General features: G+C 38.9%; 1 protein-coding gene across 1 annotated transcript; it reads left to right on the top strand.

Moving 5' to 3' along the window:
- The first annotated feature begins 1252 nt into the window (after positions 1 to 1252).
- Positions 1253 to 12558, top strand: LOC102939025 (sulfotransferase 6B1). Its single transcript, XM_007071187.3, has 6 exons — positions 1253 to 1397; positions 2248 to 2432; positions 4925 to 5051; positions 8480 to 8574; positions 9856 to 10042; positions 11325 to 12558. Exons 1-6 carry the CDS (start codon positions 1253 to 1255, stop codon positions 11441 to 11443), a joined length of 858 nt encoding a protein of 285 aa, XP_007071249.2. The 3' UTR covers positions 11444 to 12558.
- Positions 12559 to 21800: the final 9242 nt, after the last annotated feature.

Here is a 21800-nt window from a genome sequence, read left to right as displayed (position 1 = left end):
TAAGTAGCTTCTGCCTAAAAGCTGCACAGTTGTAGAAACAAAAAATACACTCATTAGCTTAATAATGGAGCCATTGAAAACCACCAAACCAATGAGCAGACAGAACAGCCTCACTTTCCAAAATTACCCACAGGGCAAACTTAAATCATGGTTGATGAGGTATTTTGGAAATGCTAACTGTATCCGGCAACTGGCAGTGAATTCCTGTTGCAGGCAATGGCGGAGACAGCTCAGTACTACAACCAGCAGTAGTTGATCCACTTCTGTTAGAAGTTCAATTTCCTCCTGTTTAATCAGCCATGTTTTAAGTGATTTCATTTTAGCTTTGGGTACACAAAGACCACAGAACCAAAATGTAGTTAGATGTAACAGATGAAATCAGATTCACTGAAGTCAATGGCAAAGCTTTCATTGACTTCAATGAGGGTCGAATTTTGACCTAATAGAATTTTGAAACATGATTCGTTATGAAGTGTGATATTCAAGGGAATATTTAACATGAGTCTGATGTTCCCCAGTTTTGGTGACGTGCACCTTGGAAATGCCTGTAAGTGGAGATAACTTCATTAGTCATTTTGAAAATTGCTCTACAAGTCCCTATGATTTTAAGGTGTCTAAGTTGGGACACCACCTGAGAAGGGAGATTTTCTGTGAGTGGGTGCTCAGCACTTTCTGAAAATGGGGACCCTTTAGTCACTTTTGAAAATTCAGTCCATTGTCTATATGTTAAAAACAAAATAATTTATTTGTGTTCACATAAATTAAAGGAATACTGCATTTTAAAAAGATATGTAAAAGCATATTTTAAAAGATACACACTCCTCATCTGGAAACATTCTTAGATATTGAAGCAACAAGCCACTTACCCCAGGGCCTAATTTGCTAATGAGCATATTAGGCATATTTTGTAAGCATATTCACTTGTCGTTCTAGTTATTTTCCACTGTTAAAATACTTTGTCACTCATTTGTTTATCTGGAAACCTTTGCAACATATAATAGTAGCGAAATAGAGGGTATTTGTGTGATTAACCAAGGTAGCTTATGTAGAATTTTACAGTTGCCATAATTAATTTTCTGAGGAGGTAAAGGTCTGAAATGACTCCACAGAATTTTACAAAGTATATAAATGTGCAGTTTTCAATTCTAAATTTTCATTAGTCAGTGCAAATCATCTGACTTACAAGTGACTTCTAAATCCTCTGGTCACTGAGCTGTTATCTAACGTACAGAGATCCAAGACATTAGCAAATATGTCAACCCAGAGTCAGACAGCGCTCATGCACAGATTCAATGGGATTCCCTTTACAACTATGTCATCGCCGGATCTTCTAAAATCCTTGGATGCCTTTGATGCTAGAGAAGATGACGTCCTTTTGGTTTCCTATCCAAAGTCTGGTAAAGTTCTCCTTTAAGCATTTATTGCGGGGAATCTTAATTGTTTGCTGAACGTTCTGGATGTAAACTCACTGAAAAACCTGATGTGTATGTGAGAGAGCGAGACAGAAAAAGGATGATGTTTACATTCAGATTGGAACTATGGAGCTGTAGTGAGACGTAAAATGTGAAATTGTAAAAAAAAAAAAAACAACCAACTATATTTGTGTAGTGTATTTTGATTTTGTAATTTTAAATAGTCTGAGCCTGCTGATGGGTTCTTTTTATGACTAGAAATCAATAGGTAATTTGCTTGTAAGTAAAATCCATACTGTAAAGATTTGGCTAAAGACTTACTACACTGTTATCATTAACTAGCCAGAACTGTATTAAGTAATTTTATGGTGCTTGTCTGTGTATTCATTCCCCCCCCACAAAAAAATTAAGTCAGTGTTACTTTTGAAAATACGTAATCTAACGTGTTAGTTTGCCAGCTAGGTGGTGGGTATATACGTTTTATGCTCAAGCTTCATTAGGAAAACTGAAGCATAGGACTACATTTTAGTTTCTATAAAACTATCTGAATAATATGCACATTTTCTAAAAAGGTTTGTTTTAGTATCAGTGTTAAATCCACTAGGAAAAGTTCTGAGTATTTCATACATCAGCTACAGCTCTAATTCTATATGTGGACTCAACAGAACTGCTCATAGGTGTAAAATTTCTCACATGCCTAAGTGTTGCAGGATCAGAGCTTCAGTTTGCAAACAAGTGAGCTACTTCCAAACTTTTCCTGTATCAGTATATTTTTCTAGTAATAAATCCTTTTCTCCTCTCTCCCCATTTTTTCCTTAAAAATAATTGTCTGAAGGCACTCACTGGCTTGCACAAATTATAATGCAGATTTACACTCCCAAAGTCACCCTAACATCACCTATTGAGTTTGGGGACATCTCCAGAGTGGAAGAACTGAACAATCTTTCATCCAAGAGAATCATCCCAACGCACTTGGACTACAACATGTTACCGTCAAATTTTAAGGTCAAACAATGCAAGGTAAAATAAGCTGCATTATAACTCTCTCAAATTAAGTATATATTTGATCTTGTCTGGAAGTAGCCATTTTTAAACACACAGTACTTACAGTATCAAGTTACAGTGGCAAATTCTGCTTTCAGCCACACCAGTGTAAATCTGGACTAACTCTCTGGCTTCAGTGGGTTACTCTGAATTTAACCAGAGTAGCATTCTGGTGGTGGCCTTATGTTATTTAAAATTTCATAGTGTAAAATATTTGTTGAATCTGATGTGTTTAAAATTTTCATTATAATCTAGTCTGACCACCTGCATAACACAGGCGTTAAAATTTCATGGAGTAATTCCTAAATCACTATTTGTTGGTTGAGCTAGAACATATTAACATATATGTAAGTTTCACTGATGCAGATAACCTATGATAGAATCATACAGATTCATAATGGCAAAAGCACTGGGTTTTTCAGATATGAATGATGGAAGTGACTTCCCAGCAATTAATCAAAAGCCAATAACTCATCTCTACTTACTCCACCAGAATTAGATTTATTCCAAAATAGCATGTCAGTAAACAGGTACTGTTTAGCATAAAATATAATGAGATAACATAGGGCCAACATCTTGCCATCAGACCTGCAACACTGATCTAGTTCAAGGTATAAATTAAACAATGAAAGGTCTGAAGCATGCCTCCCCCACTTGCATTACAACCTGCCTGACATCGGTTGTCCTGCAAAACACAGTCCTCAGACTACGTTTCAGACATTTGTGAGACTGGATTTGAAATGGCCACAGTTATCAAAGTGCCAAATTTCCTTATATACTAGCATGGAAATGCACTTGCACTTAGATGTCTTTGAGCATCAGCTACAAATAACTTGATTTAAAAGACTAAACATACAGGAGCCTGAGCATCCTCAAATAACACTAGTAGCAAACAGTTTAACTACGTTTAATTAAAAGTTTCTTAATCTAAGTATACTTAGACCTACATTCTGCCTTTAAACCATGTGTTCAACTCCCAGTGACATCAATGGATGCTGCATATCCAGATGGTGGCAATATATGCCCCTTAACCTGAACTTAAATTTCTGGGTTTGCAGATGAGACTTCATCATAGAATGACATCTACTTTGTGGGACAAAGTAGGTGAGGTAATATATTTTATTGCACAAACTTCTGTTGGTAAGAGAGACAAGTTTTTGAACCTGAGGATGAGCTGTGTGTGGCTCGACAGCTTGATCTCTCACCAACAGAAGTTGGTCCAGTAAAAGATATTACCTCACCCACCTTGTGTCTAATATCCTGGGACCCACATGGCCATGACTACACTGCATACATCTAGTTTTAGTCAGAGAGGCACAAATATATATCAAGAGTGAAAGGCCTTACAATGTATACCATTTCCGTTCAGTGTAATGATCAATGGAGCTAGAATTACATAATGAAGTGTAAGGGATACATGCACGTGTGAAAGAAAGCCATGCGATGACTACCCTACTATCACAATCACACTTCTTTTAATGAGTCACTTTATAATTAATCTAACAGTGTTTCATTGCTCATGCTTATCTGCTTATATGTTTCATTAACCTATGCCTCCAATTATCCTCTTGAAGCTAGTGTGTTGCAAAACTAGAGTTTTATTTCTATTCAAGATTCATAGTTTTTCCCTGCTCTCAGAAACATGAAGTTGACTGTAATGTACATGACTGGAATGTTCCTCAGGAATGTTCTTTAGGATGAAGTGCTTGGTAGGACTGTGGAATTTCAGACACATATAGATTGTTTGCGAAAGAAGGTTATAGGCAAGGATACCAATTATGCAAACCAAAGGCACATACTTAAGAAAGGACTAAAAGTAAGTTTTCAGCCACAAATCCAAGTCTTGATAGATCTCTCGCACACTCACCTACAGGTTTTGCTTTTCCGCATAGCAATATTGGCGGCCACTGGAAAAATTCAGCTCTGCATCCAAGTTTGGATTTCAAACACGCAAACTTCATGGTTATTCAGATGCAGGCTTTTGGTTCAGGCCCAATTCTAGTTGCAACCGTTCTCATGGAACAGATCATATGCAGCTTATATGAGAATGACAAGTAGTAAATGTTTTACTCATGGGATTTATTGAGATCATATATTAACTCATGAACAAATATGAAAGCTGTCTCTTGCATATATTCCAGTCCACACACGTATAGGAAACCCATATGCAATTGTGTACCAACCACTAATACTGTATTAGCGGAGGGGCACATATACGTCCAGCTTTCGCCACTGGTTCATTACTGCCTGTTAATCCATCAATTAGTGATTTTTCCCCACAAATACCCTCCTCTACCTTAACTGTAAAGGACATTTGACTGGAAGATGATCAGTAAAAGAACCCTGACCCATAACCACATCGGGGCTGACGTTATCTAAAAGGCATGTAAAAAAACCTCACACCTATGCAAGTGGATCCTCTAAAAGAAGAAAGTGATCCTTAGTAATCATAGTGTCTTCTTTTACAGGCCTTCTACATCATCAGAAATCCAAAAGATATTGCAGTTTCTATGTTTCACTACTACAGAGATAACCCAAATCTCCCCACCATCGATTCATGGACTATTTTCCTTGAGCTGTTCTTAAGGGGAGATGGTAAGGATGAGTGTTATCTTTTCTCTCTCTCTCTCTAGCCTACAAACTTATAACACATGGTAAGAAGTGAGAAATATAAATAAGTGTGAAAATTCCTTATTTACAGGGCATCCCCCCCCCCTTAAACAAATCATGCATGTTACTTTACATCAGCAGTACATTTCGTACAAATGAGATAAAAGAAAACAATTTGTTTACTTAACCACAGTAGCTACTATCCCTTCAGTGTGGTATTTACAGTATTTCCTATAGTTGGAATAGGAAACACCGCATGTGCCCCCTTAAATTTAATTACTGCCAGAGATATGTGTTCCTCTTTAATGACACTGTTCTTTAATGGCCTTATTGCAACATCAGAAACATCATGTACTTCTGGACAACAGTAAATGATTTAGTCAGCGAAGCTTTGCTTAAGCCCCAGTCCTGGAGAGTGGGTTGATTGCTGCACTCTTATGATTCCCACTGACTTCAGTGGGTCTGCTCACGGGTCCAGCAAGCTGCCACTCTGCAGGAGCAGGGCCTTAGATTGATGGCAGAATTCATCCTGAAAATAAAGTTCAACAAGCACAGTTCTCCACGTCAGCCCTCCATACAGACAAGTTAACAGTCCATAGGCAGCAAACTCTATCAGAACTGGCATTAGCATTTTTTTTTCCCCTTGCCTGAAAAACATTTTGCGACCAACCCTTGCCTGAACAAGTTACTGACCCTTGGTCCATCCACAAAAACAAGCAAGCAAAATAAAACTGACCTGCTGATTCTAATCCCCATTCTATATTAAAGCAAATTAACACTATCCCAGCTTTTACAAAAACATAGGTAGCTACATGTCCCCCCTAAACAGGAATGTCCCTGTTGATTTGACAGAAAAATACTTTATCCCAGTTTTTGCAACCCCCAGAAGACCAGCCGCTTTAACTAGCCACAGCTGAGCTTGAATATCCAGCTTCCCCTTTAGGTTTAGGATTAAAAAAAAAAAAAAATCTGGAGAGACAGTTCATTTAGTGTTTTTTCACCAAATCGTAAAGAAAGGGTCTATCACACAACATCTTACCTGAAGATACTAATGTCCCCCTGCCTTGAAATCAGCTTATAAGGTCATTTGCAACAGGATCCTCCATTTTACACATGAGAAAGGAGGAAACGTGCTTATAAGCTCCCTTTTTAAAGACGTGGGTATTCTTCTGAACATGCTCAGCAGAGTTTTCCCTAGTGTCTAAGAGCACACCAGAAAGGAATCAAGTGTTTAAACTGACATACCGGAGAGCATATAAAACACATTTCCCTTTATTGAATGTGAAGGTGAATGTTATTCTGAGCCCTATAGCTATCAAGCCTGTTTATTCATTCCAAATTGTTATTTTATCTTTGTTTTTCATTTATCAGTGTATTTTTATTATTTTTCTTTTTATTATTTTGCATTCATGACCCGTATTTTTTCCCTGGGGCCCTTTATAAATGTGGATGCTTCTTTTTGGAACGTTTGTGCCATAGATAGGTTCAAACAGCAAAATTCAAATCCTGATTTCAACCCACACTGCCAGCCCACTCCGGTAGATAGTTTTGCATGGCTGGATCCAAACAAAGGTTTTATTTGTAAGCCTTGACCTGCTGAAGTCTCCATCACCCACAGACTCTACCCTGCCCTGTGACAGGGCGGGTTATCTTGAGCTGCCAGTTCCAAACCCCAAGGACATGGATGAGTCCTTTATGAGCAGCCGTTTTGATTCTGATGTGGAAGTTAAGATTGTGCTGGTGGCGTTGTTCCCATTATCCATCCCCATTTTCAGTGTTTTATTACTCATTTATACCAGTTTGTTTCTGCTGGACACATGCTACACAAGAATCAATACAGCAACAAACAGCTGTAGGAAATTGAAAAGAAACACAAAATGCTACTCATTTGGGGCCTGATCCAAAGCTCACTGAAGTCAGTAGTTTTCCATTGACATCAGCAGGCTTTCCTGTGTTCCCAACCCAGCAAAAGCAGTTGAGCACATGCTTAAGTGATTTGCGGGGTCTAGGGCCTTATCACTATCTGGTTTGAGCACCTAATGCTGACGGAAGAAAAAGGATCATTTAAAAAAAATCAGTGTAGCCCATCACTTGTCGATAGCTGGGACTATTGTCTTGTGGTACTTTGTGTGTGTTCCTGGAGCGGGGATAAAACCATTGGTTCAACCACAACTTGGTTTTTCTACAGATACATGCTAAGGGATCTTCTTGCACCTGTGCGAAGTCCCACTGACTTCAGGACAAGGGTGAAGGCAAAGGGAGTCCTTTCCCTGTCCTGCTGCACATACACAGGGGTCAGCCAACAGGTTTGTTGCTTGTGCCCCTTAGGCTGGATCCTGCACTACTGAAGCTAATTTGGCCACTTGTTAATGGAAGCAAAATTGTACCTGCTGATCACAAGCCCCAAGGGAGTAACATTTCATACGTCTTTAAGGTCAGAAGGGAACAATATGTTCATTAGTCGAACCTCCTGCTTTACACAGGCCATAGAACGTCATTCAGCACCACCAGCAGCATTAGACACACCAAAGTGAGTGGGGATTGCAGTATTGCCAACCCCAAGTGCTCAAACACCATGAGTCTGGCTGCTGAAAAATCAAGAGATTGGTTTAAAAATCATACGATTTAAAAAAAATAATAAATGTTGGATTCTTCCCTTTTGCCATCTGGTTTCTGAACCCTTTAGGATGATCTCACTCAACATTTTCAGTCTTCTCTTTACAAACAGAAAGCCCAGAAACTTTTCTTTTTTTTTAAGTGAAAGCTGAGGTGCTCCTGCAATCTCTTGATTTCAAAAAGTGGTGGTGCAATTTAAGAAAAACAGCACATATCCTGAGACTCATTATAAAGTCATAGGAGTTGGCAACATTGCCGTGGCTAAGTACCAGTTTGGGGGCTAATATACACTCTGCCTCAGTTTCCCCCGATAGTTTAAATTGATAGGGTATTCTTCACTTCCTCTCCTAAAATTTTTGACACATGGCTGTGCACTTATTAACAGTTACTGTGTTTCACTACAGAGATGGCTGCATTTTGTGGTAAAGTGATTACTGTCTTCCCAAATGACGGCACTGCAAATGCTTATTCACATGCTTAACTTTTGTAAGTGTATAATGCCATAGATTTCAGTGGGACTACTCACATTTCCTTGCATTTGTAGTCAGTGTTCAGCTTCAAATGCGTTTCTCAAAAGAACAGCAGAATTCCATAACCAGAAGTACATGCAAAAAAAGAAGTTGAATAACTTTGTGCATTCGGTTTGATCCAGTAAACAGAAGGAATTGAACCAGTCAGGGGAGTATAGTGCACTCTCACTGCACGGTAGGAAGAGAACATTTCTTTTAGTGTATGCTATATAGTTAGAATTATTTCTCAATGAAGTTTATATAAATCCCATTTTGTTTTTCTCACAGTTGTCTGTGGATCCTGGTTTGATCATTTCTTAAGCTGGGAAGAGCATAAAAATGACAGAAACATCTTATTTTTATTCTATGAAGACATGAAGAAGGTAAACATATTTCTCATCTCATGCAGCAAAAAACAAAACAAAAACAAAACAAAGCTGTGCAAAATTGTATCACTGGAATTTAAAGAGCAAATTAAAACGAAAGAGGTACAAGACAGAACAAGTTCATAACACAAACATACTTAGTATTTGTACTGCACTTTTATCTTGAAAAGGTTTCACGAGTATTAGCTACTTAATTTTCATAACATAGGTAAGGTAGGTAGTAAATCCTAATTTCACATATGGAGAAACTGAGGTACAGAGTGATTAACTTGCACAAAGCCACAGCAAGAATCAGGGTTAGAACCAGGACTAACATACAGTCCCTGCCTCTTATTCCTATGCACAGACAGCTAGATCACACTGCCAGGCTGTGAAAAACTTCTCTTGTACCAGAATCTTCTGTCTGTTTCTAGTAACACAGAGCGGAATTTTCAAAAGAGCTGAAGAGATTTAGGAGTATAGGTCCCATTCAGAACCTATGGAATTTGAACTCCTAACAAGGCTGGTGAAATTTTTTCCATTCTAACTATTTTTTACACCACAAAATTGGGTTTTTGACAAAAAAAAATTTGTGGGAAATGTCTGCTCTCCTCAAGAATTTCCAGTTTTGAATATAAAAACAATGCCCTCCCCTCCCCCCCCACCCCGCCCAAGACAACAAACTGTGGTTGTCAGGTTTTGGCTATTTTGATGAAAAGTCCCAATTTTCCACTGAAAATTTCTATAAAAATGTATTTTTTCATCTTTTGCAATATTTTCCTTTGGGGGAGGAGAAGAAATAGAAATCCATCCAGTTCTAGCTCCTAAGCCACTTAAGGTCTTCTGAAAATTTTACCCACAGACCCCAGTTCAGCTAGATACTCCACTATATGCCTAACTTTAAGCAGGTTAATATTCCTAATGAAGGCAAGGAGAACTACTCTCGCTGAAAGTTAGAGAAATGCTTGACTGCCTTCCTGAACTGATACCAAAATTGGCCATGCAACTTTTTTCAATACATTTAAATGAGAATGTACACCCATTGAGCCTGAATATCTTCTCACTTGTATCATTTGCACACACGTAACTCCAGTGACTTCAATAGAATTACTCCTGATTTACATGGGTGCAAGCGAGAGATGAATCAGGCCTACCATATAGATACCATGTGTACACACCAATGTGACAGTTTTGCTTGAACAGTGTCTTTTGGAAGGAAAAATCTTTGTTTATTTGGTTTAGAAATAAAATCTGATATTCTGCTTAGAAAACAAATACCTTACTCTTCAAATATCTCAGGATCTTCCTAAGGTTGTGAAGAAAATGAGTGTATTTCTGGGAGTAAACATCAGTGACAGTGAAATCAAAGAGATTTGTGAGAAGTCGTCATTCACTGAGATGAAAAGCAATGTAGAAAAAGAAAACAGTGACCCAAATCACACCGTTTGTGCACTCACATCCAATAGGAAGCTGATATTCCGAAAAGGTACGTTGGTTGGAACTGGCCCAACAAAATCTCATATAAAGCCTGATCCAAATCTCATTGAGGACACTAGGGGTATTTCCAATGACTTTTTGTGCTTTGGATCATGCCCATAGGGTCATGAAGGAATTCTTCTTGAATCCATTTCTAGTATGCTTTCTTTCCAGTTTCTTTGGTTTGTAATGACTGGCCACACTAGACACAGGGAAGCGTCTAAATTACAATTCTAATATTGTTTTACATGAGCATTTAGAACTGAAAGGAAAGATTCATGCAGCTTAACTGTCTCTTTCTTTATCTATATTTCTCTACCTCTGTCCTTCACAAATGCTAATGTGTACCCTCATTACTGCATGGCAAGGTCACTCAGTTTATCAGAAACCACACAAACACATTCCTTTTGAGAGTGGTTGCAGTTAGTGTTTATCTTATATATTACCTGTTGTCTTATTGAAGTGGACATGCTAAAGAAATTGGCTGACACAATCAAAATGGATGAGTGGGAATCCATTGATAATGAATTACCAGTAATATATTCTTCTTCCAGTTCCTCCACTCAGCATTACCAACCCCGAGCATTCAAAAATCATGAGTCAGGCCCTCCAAGGATCAAAAGAGTAGCTTAAAATGAATGAGATTTTTTTTTTAAAGTACATTTTGGATTCTTTATAATTGTCTTCTGTGGTGTTTCTGAGCCTTTAAGGGATGCCTGAATCACATTTTCAAGCTTTGCTCTGCAATCATGAAGGCTAGAAATGTAGGGTTGTTTGTTTTAAATGAAAGCTGAGATCCTCCCATCTTGCATGCCTCCAGAAGCCGTGGCATTTAGAAAAACACAAATATTATGAGAGTTAGCAATGCTGACTACTGATCCTGCTTCTCTTCTACTCCTATTCAGACAGTCCTTTGAGATTATTATTTATTATTTCCACTGCACTATAGGTATGCATGGAAATGTGGAAGCTGGCCCAGAGAAAAAACAGTTTTGTAGGCATGTGACTTTAAACTGGAAATTAGGTAGCTAGAGCAAGATAAAGTAGTCTGAAGATATAATGGTTATTATGATAAGCCAGCCTCTTTCCACGAGGAACCTCACCTGAACCCTAAGCGTTACTCATTTGCATCACCTTTATGCTAAGACAAGGGAGCAAAATAATAATAATAAAACAATGTGTGCAAACTTTTGTACTAACAAAGCCAGACTGTTTAAGAGAACACAGTAAATCATTCTCTGTCCAATGGCAAAGCAGCCTCAGCTGTTCATTTCCCATTCTCACTCTCCCAGGTGCTGTTGGTGACTGGAAAAACCACTTCACTCCAAAAGAAAACAAAATGTTTGAGGAAATGTTTAATAAGAAGATGGAATTGAGTGAACTGGCAAAACGTATCATATATGAATGCTGACATCAAATGAAGAGTGCTAGTCAGTTGACAACTGAGCGGAAAAACCTGGAGATGTGTTAATATAGTGTCAAAACAATGTTTGTACTTTTGAAGTTACTTTGCAGAAGGATCCTGTGTAGTAATTCCTAATAAAATATTAAGAGAAAATCTGATTATAACATTACGGGTGACCATAAGAGTTGTACATAACTAAGTGTGGGAACAGTACTGATTGAACACCAAAAGGTACTCAGGAATGTTTCTGTAAAAATTTACTTTAGACATCAATTGACATGTTTCCAATTTTTTTTTTTTTTAACTGTGTGAGAAAAAAGAAGGGGAATACTAAATTGTAGTTTTAGGAGTCAAAAATAAAGTCTTTGTTAATTGTTCAAAATTCCAAGGGGCTTGGGGCCATTTCTAAGATTGGGTGTGGAGATAGAAACATCCTAATACAATTTAAACAACACAAAAACCTGAAGATGAATTAGCCGTGTAAAGAGGCGTATAGTTTAAAAGTGCTAGGTTTCAGATTCAAATTTTCATGTCCAAACCTGCCCTTACAATTTTGGTTCTAGATCATATTCAGAACTGGAAGTGGCTGATTTTCTAGTTCTGGTTTAAATGCAGTCAAGATTTCAACCCCAGATGGCAGAAACTCACAAGACGTGATCTTGTGAGACTTCCGTCATTTATGAATGAGATCACCGAAGAACAGCTTGCAGAATTTTGATGTATTGAAACTGAACCCTAGCACTGAGTTGGCGAAAAACAAAAACTTAGCAAATGGATTCTTAATGCATTCTTGATCTGAATAGTTCCTATTTAGCTCCTCCTGTTCATAAATTGCACCACTTTAGATTTGTGTATTGTACAAAGTTTCAAAAACATAGTTCTTAAAAATAACTTATTTTGAATTAAGTACTGAACAATCTCAAAGATTGTGACATAAGTGCAAGTCAAATGTATGCCAATTTGTACATTTACATGATATGTTCTGGAAACCGTAATGTTTTCTGTTACCTTACTTATGAAAAATGTTTTGTTCCATTGTGTTAATTTACAAATCTTGTGCACTAGAACTCAGCAGTTTTATCTGTGTAAATAAACCATTGCACAGTGATAAAGTAAATGTGGAACATTTTATTCCCCCAGGAGACTCTTTTCCCATGAGTCACCTGTCAACCTCCTAGTACATTGGGCCACCTTGGGGAAAAAGGAGCAGCTTTTTCTTTTGGTTCAGTCTATTATTGCTTTTCTGACCTCAGCTTTATGACTGTTTGCTTTACTGGCTATTTTGCCAAGTCTTAGTCCAAAGTCTTGAGAAGCATCTGAATAATACAGCCACTTACTGCGGTGACAATATTTTAACCTCCTAAATTGCTTCAGTTACCTATGTTAACAGACATAGTTAATAGGCAGGTATTGGCATATTTCACACAGCCTTATTTTTCTCGTCCACTTACAGTCCCCACAGTTCCCTCATCGTGTTTCCCTTAGCACAGAAGAGGAAGAGTAGGTTAGTGTTTTCTTCAGTCTTCATTGTTTTTCCATCCTTTCTTCTTCATCAAAATAACAGTTTTATATCAATTAGTATGTTTGTGTGGTGCTCACAGGTGGTGTCAGTGTGATGGACATGGGGCTGCTATGTAATTTACGAACACTGATCTTTATTAACGCATGAATGCTGTATGTCACCAAGTCATGGAAAAGGTTTATTATAGGACTATATTAAAATACTTACTGTATGCACATTTCAGAGTAGCAGCTGTGTTAGTCTGTATTCGCAAAAAGGAGTACTAAGGTGCCACAAGTACTCCTTTTCTTTTTGTATGCACATTGGCACTAGTTTAATAGCAGGAAGGTAACGCAATGGGCCTACCTAAAACCCCTCCAGGCAAACAGGGCTGAGTTTTAGAAATAAAGCCTATGGTATTAAGTTGTGAACCTGGTACTTATAGGCATCAGCCAAAAAGTTACACAGCTGTTTTGCCTAGACTGGGAACAGACAGCTCAAAAGGACAGAAACAGTTAAAAAGTGACTCCCTGGAAAAGGAGTGCGTAGAGAGTTGCAGGACCTGTTTGCAGGGAAACACACTGACACAGACAGCATAGGATGGGTTTAAAGGAGATGAGCCTTCCTAACTGCCAGGGAGATGGTAAGCTTTAGGTAAGGCAGAACAGCATCTAGGCCTTTTATTGTTTTTAAATCCTTTTTCCCCTTATGCTGTGCTTACTGTTAAGATTAAACCATATTGTATTTTAAGACATCTGTCTAGTCACTATATTAACCACTGGTCACAGCTACTGAAGGGAAGCTTTTCAGAGACTGAGCACACACAGGCTGAGTATTCATGGTTGGTATAAAGGAGCAGTAGCCTGAGGCTTATCTGAGAGAGAGAGAGAGAGAGAGAGAGAGAGAGAGAGAGAATCACAGGATTCCACCCCAGGCCAGGTGAAGGCAAGAGGCCCAATGGAGAGGAGTCAAAGCTGTAACCAGGAGAATCAGCTGCGCAAATCTATGTACAGCAAAGATAGTGACAATGCAACCAACATGCCTCCAGCCTGCACCCTAGTCTATAGGGAAAAGTTGTAGAGAGGAGTGAATAGTTCAGTCTCTGTGCTCATTCAAGCAGATGCCTTTGACGAAAAATTTTCAACCAGTTCTGACTCCTATTTGGAAAAAAAAAACCATAGCGTAAGCTTTCTAAACAGAAACTCGTGCATTAACTCTGCTTTGAATCTTGTGCTCCAGGGGATGAATATATCTGTAGCCTAAGCATATCCTATGTATAATTCTGAAAGAACTCTTCTATCCTTATTTAAAGTGAAAAGGAATGTTCCTACCTCACATCAGCCATTTCATTTCACAGTTGATACCAATTTATTTTGCTTCTGCTAAAATGATAAAAAAAATTACAAGCGGCGTGGCTGATGCGACAGGCAATTGTTCAGCATTGCTTACTTTGTATGTGTACAACCAATACATTTAACAAACGCAGCCCTGAGCATTGTTCTTATGTAAATAATATTTAGAAAATCATCTGCTATTCTTTGGTTTGCTGAAAGCTCCTGGAGGGGTGGAAGGGGGGAGCGAGCCCTGAAACACTTGTGACCTTGGATGCCTTTTGTTTCTTCTTCTCCTCTCACCACAGGCTTGCTCCATAGTAGGTAAAGAGAGATTAGATAATGAAGAGGCTGGAGTGTTTTGTGCACAGATTTTTAATTTTTCCAGACTCCCTACCTTTTAGGGGGGGGTAGAGTGTAATTGGGCAAACAAAAGGGTGCAAAAATGTCAATTGAACATAGCTAGAGGATGCTATTTAATACTCAAATGCAGGGACTAGCTGGAAATGATAACTGTGAGGACCACTGACTGGAAAGGTCAAGTATGCAGAGAAATGGTTTCCCTCTCCACCACCCCCATGCTGATTTGAAAACCAGGGCCTGTCTGTCTATTGTCAGAAAGAAAAACTAATTAATTGCTGAGGGAAAAATACATAAATGTCAACCACGAAAGTGCATTATTTCGATGTTTTTGAAGTATTCTATATGGTTATACTGGAAAAGTGGTGCTTTTTTAAAAAAAAACAAAACAGGACCGTATTTAAAGCTATGGGACTAAATTCAGACCTGGTGTATGGGGTGTTAATTCCATTAGTATGAATGGCATTGAATCACATTGTCTAGTTCCGAATTTGGACCATTGGCTACTGGTGAACATTAAGAACAAAAAATTTAGTGATTTGCTAGCCTCTTGAGCTCCACTGCTGCAGAGCTAATTTATTCTTGGAAGCAAAATCTCTGTTCCTCTGAGGGTCATTAATATCTTGCATTACTACTCCACCTTCCATCTCCACACACCTTAACTATAGAAAAGGTAGAATTTTACTCACCAGGGAAATGCAGCCACCTCTGAGGTTGAATGCAGCAGCTGGTAGCGTACAACAGTTTAAAGATAGGAAGTGACTCAATCACAAGTTGAAATTACTAGAGAAATTTAGGTAGGCACTACAGCAGGATGAACATTTTCAAGATTTCAATTAAAGATTTGTAAAGTGTCCATACATTTTGCTGTTTTTCATTCAGTTCACAGACTGATCAAAACTTTCAGGAAATTTCAAATTTCAATGAAAATTTTTCTGCATTTTTGACCAGCTCTTGCAAGTGCCAAATAATTATCCATGTTGGAATTGGGCCTGGCTGTCAAAGACAAAGTTTCTCTGAGCCATTGGCTCATGGGGCTGATTAGGCCAGGATGGGGGTGAGGTTAGCACACTTGTTTTGTAAAATGTTCTGTGGGATTTCTAATAACCACACTGGGTTGTAACCCTGATTTTACATCTCCTCCAATATACTATGTCCCTTTTCCAGAGAAGAGCCTATAACCACGTTGTGCTTGGTGGAGTTTAGGTCAGAGAATGGCATTGGGTGAACTACAGAGAATGTATGCTTTGATAGTCATGTGTCTATTTCAGTAGGAGGCAACCATTTCACTACCTGACAGCACATCAGTCAGCAGGGCTAAGAATGTTACAATACCGTATTTAACCACCACTGCACAAAGTGGCCACGATCTTCCCTAACACGTCTGCTCCTCATGCTAGCCAGGCAGAGCTAACATTTATTGGTTTGTGTTTTCCTGAGTTCTGAGAGACAGTGAAAGACTTTAAAAGATTCTCCACCGATAATCAGATATACAATCTGAATCCTTCCCGTGCTGTCAAACATTGCGCAGGACATGAACAAGGCACAAGGATGGTGCACATCCCTGTCTATCCTGGGCCGCTCTTAACCAAGGACATGCAGAGTCCCATAAGTTTCCCTCGTCTAAGTACGGTTTCCTGGAAGGATTATTTTGGTCGGCCCCTTTTACATGTTCCTCCAGCTGCCAGTAGCAAGTAGGGTTTCCACATAGCAACCGTGAAAAAACGGGACAGGGAGTGGGAGGGTAATAGAAAGAAAAAGTCCCAAAAACGGCACTGTCCCTTTAAAAAAGGGACATCTGGTCACCCTAGTGGCAAGCCTGCCGTGGCAGACACTCTGGCTTCATTCCTAACACGTCCCAGATATTTTTGTCTTCTTTTCAGGATAAATCTGAAGATAAGTTGTTGAATGCTCTAGTGAATCTTGACATTTGTTATAAAATCATTCCATTTAATTCCTAGTATTTTCCTGAGGCATGTGCTTTTGAAGGCAGTTGGATGTCTTTTCATAGCTTTGGCGGATTTCCAGTTTTCATCCTTATATTTAAGGTGGAAATAACATTTGAATTGAAGATCCATAGTTTGGTCTTTAAATTGTAGACTTTCAGTGAGCAAATCTCTTTTAATCTAGAGAATGTAGCTTCCGCTTCGCTGGTTCATGACGTTTTCTCCTGGATATCCCTATGGGCTGGCATATTACTGCCACAGTATGTGAATTGACTCACCTCTTCCATTTCTTTGCCTTCTGACGGTGTCTGAGATGGGTTCTCATTAGCTCTGTTTAATTTTTGACCCTGTCTTTTTTGCAATACTGGAAGATTCTATTGTTGCTTGCATGTTAAGCTGTCACTTAGAGCTAAATTTTCTAGTGTACTTTTGTTAAACCTAGTTTTGACAGTATTGTATCTATCTACACTTTTTCTCATAATGAAGTCAATGCAAAACAGGAGAGGTGAGAGAAATCATCCTTGTTTGACACAAGTATCTGTTAAAACTCCTTTGTTTAAGACACTAAAAGACAAGTTTCATACCACTGAATGAGCCAACAGTGAATAAAATAAATCCTTCCTGTGGAAGACTAGGATTTTCATTGTGTGACTCTATGGTTATAAGAGACTTATACAAGACCTGTCAATACACTAATCTAGTGCTTCTTAAATCGTATTTAACACAGGATAACTAAGATGCATTTAAACACAAATATAGCAGAGTATAAAAAATACAGTATGCCATAATGGGTGCAATATTTTGTTACATATACCTTAATCATCCATGACCTGTTTTTACTATGTGGAATAGCATATGAGCTAGTGTGCCATTAACATTGGCTACCTACAAAATGGCTCAGCTTAAATGGTCTTGTAAGATCTCTGTAAGAGGGACCATTCTTCTTGACAATCGTACATCATCTGCCACGCTACCAAGAATGATAGCTCAGTTAAAAAAGTAGATGTGCACCATGACTATCACTTCACTCACATACATGATGTCAGTCCTACAGCTTGAGAGTAATGTGTGCACCAAGATTTTTATACACACACACGGCTAAAGGCTATGTTCCTAAATCTATATTTAGGTGCCTAAATAAGTGGCCTGATTTTTCAAGAGTGCTGAGCACCCAGTTGTTTACTATCTCTCATTGAAGGCTAGGAAAACATCCTGCAGTTTTGAAAAATCAAGCTATTTATGTAGGTACCCTAAGCATGGATATAAAGAGCTTAACTTTAGGGACCTATTTTTAATATTTTGGCTGTTACTTCTACCATACAATGTAAATTATCTGTAGGCGTATCTTCTCAGTTTGATAAGCTAGGAGTCACATGCATAATCCTAATGCATCAAAATGAGACCATACTTATGTTAACTAAGGAGAGCCTTCTCTCAAAATATAGAATTCAGACATTGCTTTTAAAGTCTTTGGTTTTCCATGATTAAAATGAAATGCTGAACTTCAGCTTCCCTAGTCACAATATATGTAGGTAAGGTTAAGATTTTGTCTCGGTTATTTTTAGTAAAAAAGTCAGACAGACAGGTTGTGGGCAACAACAACAACAAAAATCACGGATGCTCGTAACCTCTCTGTGACTTTTACTAAAAACAAGGGGAGGTGGCTGACTGGGGGGGCACTAACAGCTCTGGCCCCCACCATCCTCGGTGGCTCAGAACAGGGGTGTTCCTGCCGCCCCAGGGCCTGGGCTGAACTTGAAGCAGAAAACGTCACTCTCTGAAAGACACGGAATCCATGACTTCCATGACCACTGTGACAAAAATCTTATCCTTATATATAGGTATCAGTTGAACACAATGATATATTTACAATTTTTAAGCAAGTTTGAAACCTACTCTCAACGTGCAATTTGTCCTTGCCAAACTCAGTGACATAGTCTTTAGGGGTGATTTTTAAAGTTTTCAGCATCTTTTCATAACTTTAATTACTCCCGTCTGGAGACTGAAGTGAAATTTGAGATGTGTTAAACCATTTGGTGAGGCCTCATCTGGAGTACTGTGTCCAGTTTTGGGCCCCACACTACAAGAAGGATGTGGATAAATTGGAGAGAGTCCAGCGAAGGGCAACAAAAATGATTAGGGGTCTGGAACACATGACTTATGAGGAGAGGCGGAGGGAACTGGGATTGTTTAGTCTGCAGAAGAGAAGAATGAGGGGGGATTTGATAGCTGCTTTCAACTACCTGAGAGGTGGTTCCAAAGAGGATGGTTCTAGGCTATTCTCAGTGGTAGAGGATGACAGGACAAGGAGTAATGGTCTCAAGTTGCAGTGGGGGAGGTTTAGGTTGGATATTAGGAAAAACTTTTTCACTAGGAGGGTGGTGAAACACTGGAATGCGTTACCTAGGGAGGTGGTAGAATCTCCTTCCTTAGAAGTTTTTAAGGTCGGCTTGACAAAGCTCTGGCTGGGATGATTTAATTGGGGATTGGTCCTGCTTTGAGCAGGGGGTTGGACTAGATGACCTCCTGAGGTCCCTTCCAACCCTGATATTCTATGATTCTATTCTATGATTCTATGAATTCCCATACACTATTGAGTAACCTCTATATGCTGGAAGCAGTTTATTGGCGTATGTTTAGCTATGTAAATTTAAATTGCATTAAAAAATCAACCACAAGAGGGAGAGGTTGCGTGCATTGAATAAGTGACACTGGTACTTTCAGTAAAATTTAGTAAATATATGTTTTAATTTTTTCACAAGATGTAAAAAACTAAAGAGTCTCTGTAAAAAAGCAAATTCTACATTTTTCCGTGGCAAACAGATTTCTAGGCTCCCTGCTGATCAGCCAATTTCTGTCCGATCACGTACTGCATTAATGCTAACGCTCTTGACAGGAAGATGCTTAACTATGCTGTGTGGATAAGTGGTGGCACCTAGTGGTCAAACTAGAGAAAATCTGAAAGCATGTGTAACACTAGCTAAACCAGCAGCTCTCAACTTTTCCAGACTACTGTAAACCCTTTCAGGAGTCTGATTTGTCTTGTGTACCCCAAGTTTCATCTAACTTAAAAACTACTTGCTTACAAAATCAGACATAAAAATACAGAAGTGTCACAGCACACCATTACTGAAAAATTGCTGACTTTCTCATTTTTACCATAACTATAAAATAAATTGAAATATAAATATTATACTTACATTTCAGTGTATAGTACGTAGAGCAGTATAAACAAGTCATTGTCTGTATGAAATTTTAGTTTGTAGACTTCACCAGTGCTTTTTATGTAGCCTGTTGTAAAACTAGGCAACTATCTAGATAAGTTGATGTATCCCTTGGAAGACCTCTGCGTACCCTCAGGGAATACACGTACCCCTGGTTGAGAATCACTGAGTTAAATAACCAAACCCACAGTTTTGTTAGCTGACATTTTATCTTAGGCTCAGCAAAAATCATGCAGAGGTTTCATGTAGTAATTTTTTTGCTCTAGTCAGCACTGGTGAGCCTCAGTGGGATTACTGTATCCAGTTTGGGCAGCCCACTTTAAGAATGACTTGAACAAACTGGAGAGTCCAGAGCAAATGTGACCTATGAGGAAAGGCTGAAAGTATTAGGTATATTTAGTCTGCTGCAGAGAATTCTGAGGGGTGGGGGGTTGGAACCTGATGACAGCTTTCAAATATATAAAAAGTTGATATAAAGAGGACTCCATGTTGTCCATGTCCACTGAGGGTACTAGAATCAATTGACTTAATTTGCAGCAAAGGAGATTCAGGTTACATAAAAACTTAACTAGAAAGGTAATTAAGCTCTGAAACATGTTACCTAGGGAAGCTGTGGAATCCCCATCCTTGCAGGTTTCTAAGAACAGGTGATACAAACACCAGACAAGGAGGGTCTACGTATACTAATCAACATGAGGGAGCTGGACTAGATGACCCCTTGAGTTCCCTTCCAGCCCTATATTTCTAGGATTCTCGATCTCCCCATGTGCCATTTTGAATACTTTAGAAATTATTTCTGTACTACGCTAATGCAGGAAGCAGCTATTGGAAGAGGTGTAGTCTTGTGGGCTGAGCAGAGGACTGGGAGTCAGGAACTTCTGAATTCTAATTCTAGCTGTGATACAACTCCCTCTGTAATCATGGGAAAGTTATAACTGCCCTGCTTCAGTTTCCCCATCCATAAACTGGGGATTAACATTACCTACAGCACAGGGGGACACAACAATTAGTTATTAATAGTTATACCATGTAATCCTTTATCTTAAAAGCTTTGAAAAAAAACTTACTAGCCACATCAGCATCTAGGATTTATGGCAGCAAAATTCAAGATGGAAAGGTTAGCCTTGTGGGGAAAACAGTGCACTGAAACACAGGAAACGGGGGTTCAATACTATGCTCTGCTACAGACTTCCTGTAGTGGTTATAATTCTCTCCCCCCATGTTAGGAGAACACTGCTGTTACGCAAACTTTTTTTGTCAATCACTTGAATGGGCACCTAAAAGAGAGGGTGTGTGTGTGTGTGTGTGTGTGTGTGTGTGTGTGTGTGTGTGTGTGTGTGTGTGTGTGTGTGTGTGTGTGTGTGTGTGTGTGTAACAGGCCTGGACAAAAAAAAACACCTCTTAGGATCGCACTACAGGAAATAGCTCTGAACTGGCAGGATAGTGGCCTGGATGAATCATAGATCGGATTCAGTATAAATAAATGGTGGATGTCAACATGTACTGCTTTAAAAGTGTTTAGCTTGTAGGCTACAGTATACTGCAATTTACACCCCACACACACACACTTACAGAGAAATCAATCAACAAATAATGGCGCCGCTCTTGCAGGACAATCCACGGTTGGAATACTATTTGAAAATGGTATCTTGTCCTCAGATTCCTGAACCTGTTCTGCACAATTTAGAAGTTATGCCACCACAGAACCACTGGGCTGGCCTTTAAAGCACAGTAAAATCAGAGGGTTCAATCTTACCTTCACATACCCAAGCACAGATTGCTGAAACAGATGTAAGAGTGGCAGCAGCCGAGTTAGGAGGACACTCGGCAGTGCAGATCCACTTTTAGAGACACATGATGAAGGCCCAGGCTTAGGGTAAATTATTAGATTTGTATTAAAAAACAAAAACACACTAATTTGTGCATTAAGAACGTCCACCTTCACTAGATATACTCCATTGTTGTGATAATCAAATTTGAAAGAGTACAGTATTTGCATGG

Source organism: Chelonia mydas, chromosome 1 (assembly GCF_015237465.2).
Source record: "Chelonia mydas isolate rCheMyd1 chromosome 1, rCheMyd1.pri.v2, whole genome shotgun sequence".
NCBI lineage: Eukaryota > Metazoa > Chordata > Testudines > Cheloniidae > Chelonia > Chelonia mydas.
This window is presented reverse-complemented; position numbering and strand designations above follow the sequence as displayed.

What these genes read in the sequence shown, in the direction of transcription:
- LOC102939025 (XM_007071187.3), top strand. Translation starts at nt 1,253, where the DNA reads ATGTCAACCCAGAGTCAGACAGCGCTCATGCACAGATTCAATGGGATT. An exon ending in GGTTTCCTATCCAAAGTCTG is followed by an intron (nt 1,398 to 2,247) that starts GTAAAGTTCTCC and finishes AATTGTCTGAAG; the next exon opens with GCACTCACTGGCTTGCACAA. An exon ending in GAAGCTGATATTCCGAAAAG is followed by an intron (nt 10,043 to 11,324) that starts GTACGTTGGTTG and finishes TCACTCTCCCAG; the next exon opens with GTGCTGTTGGTGACTGGAAA.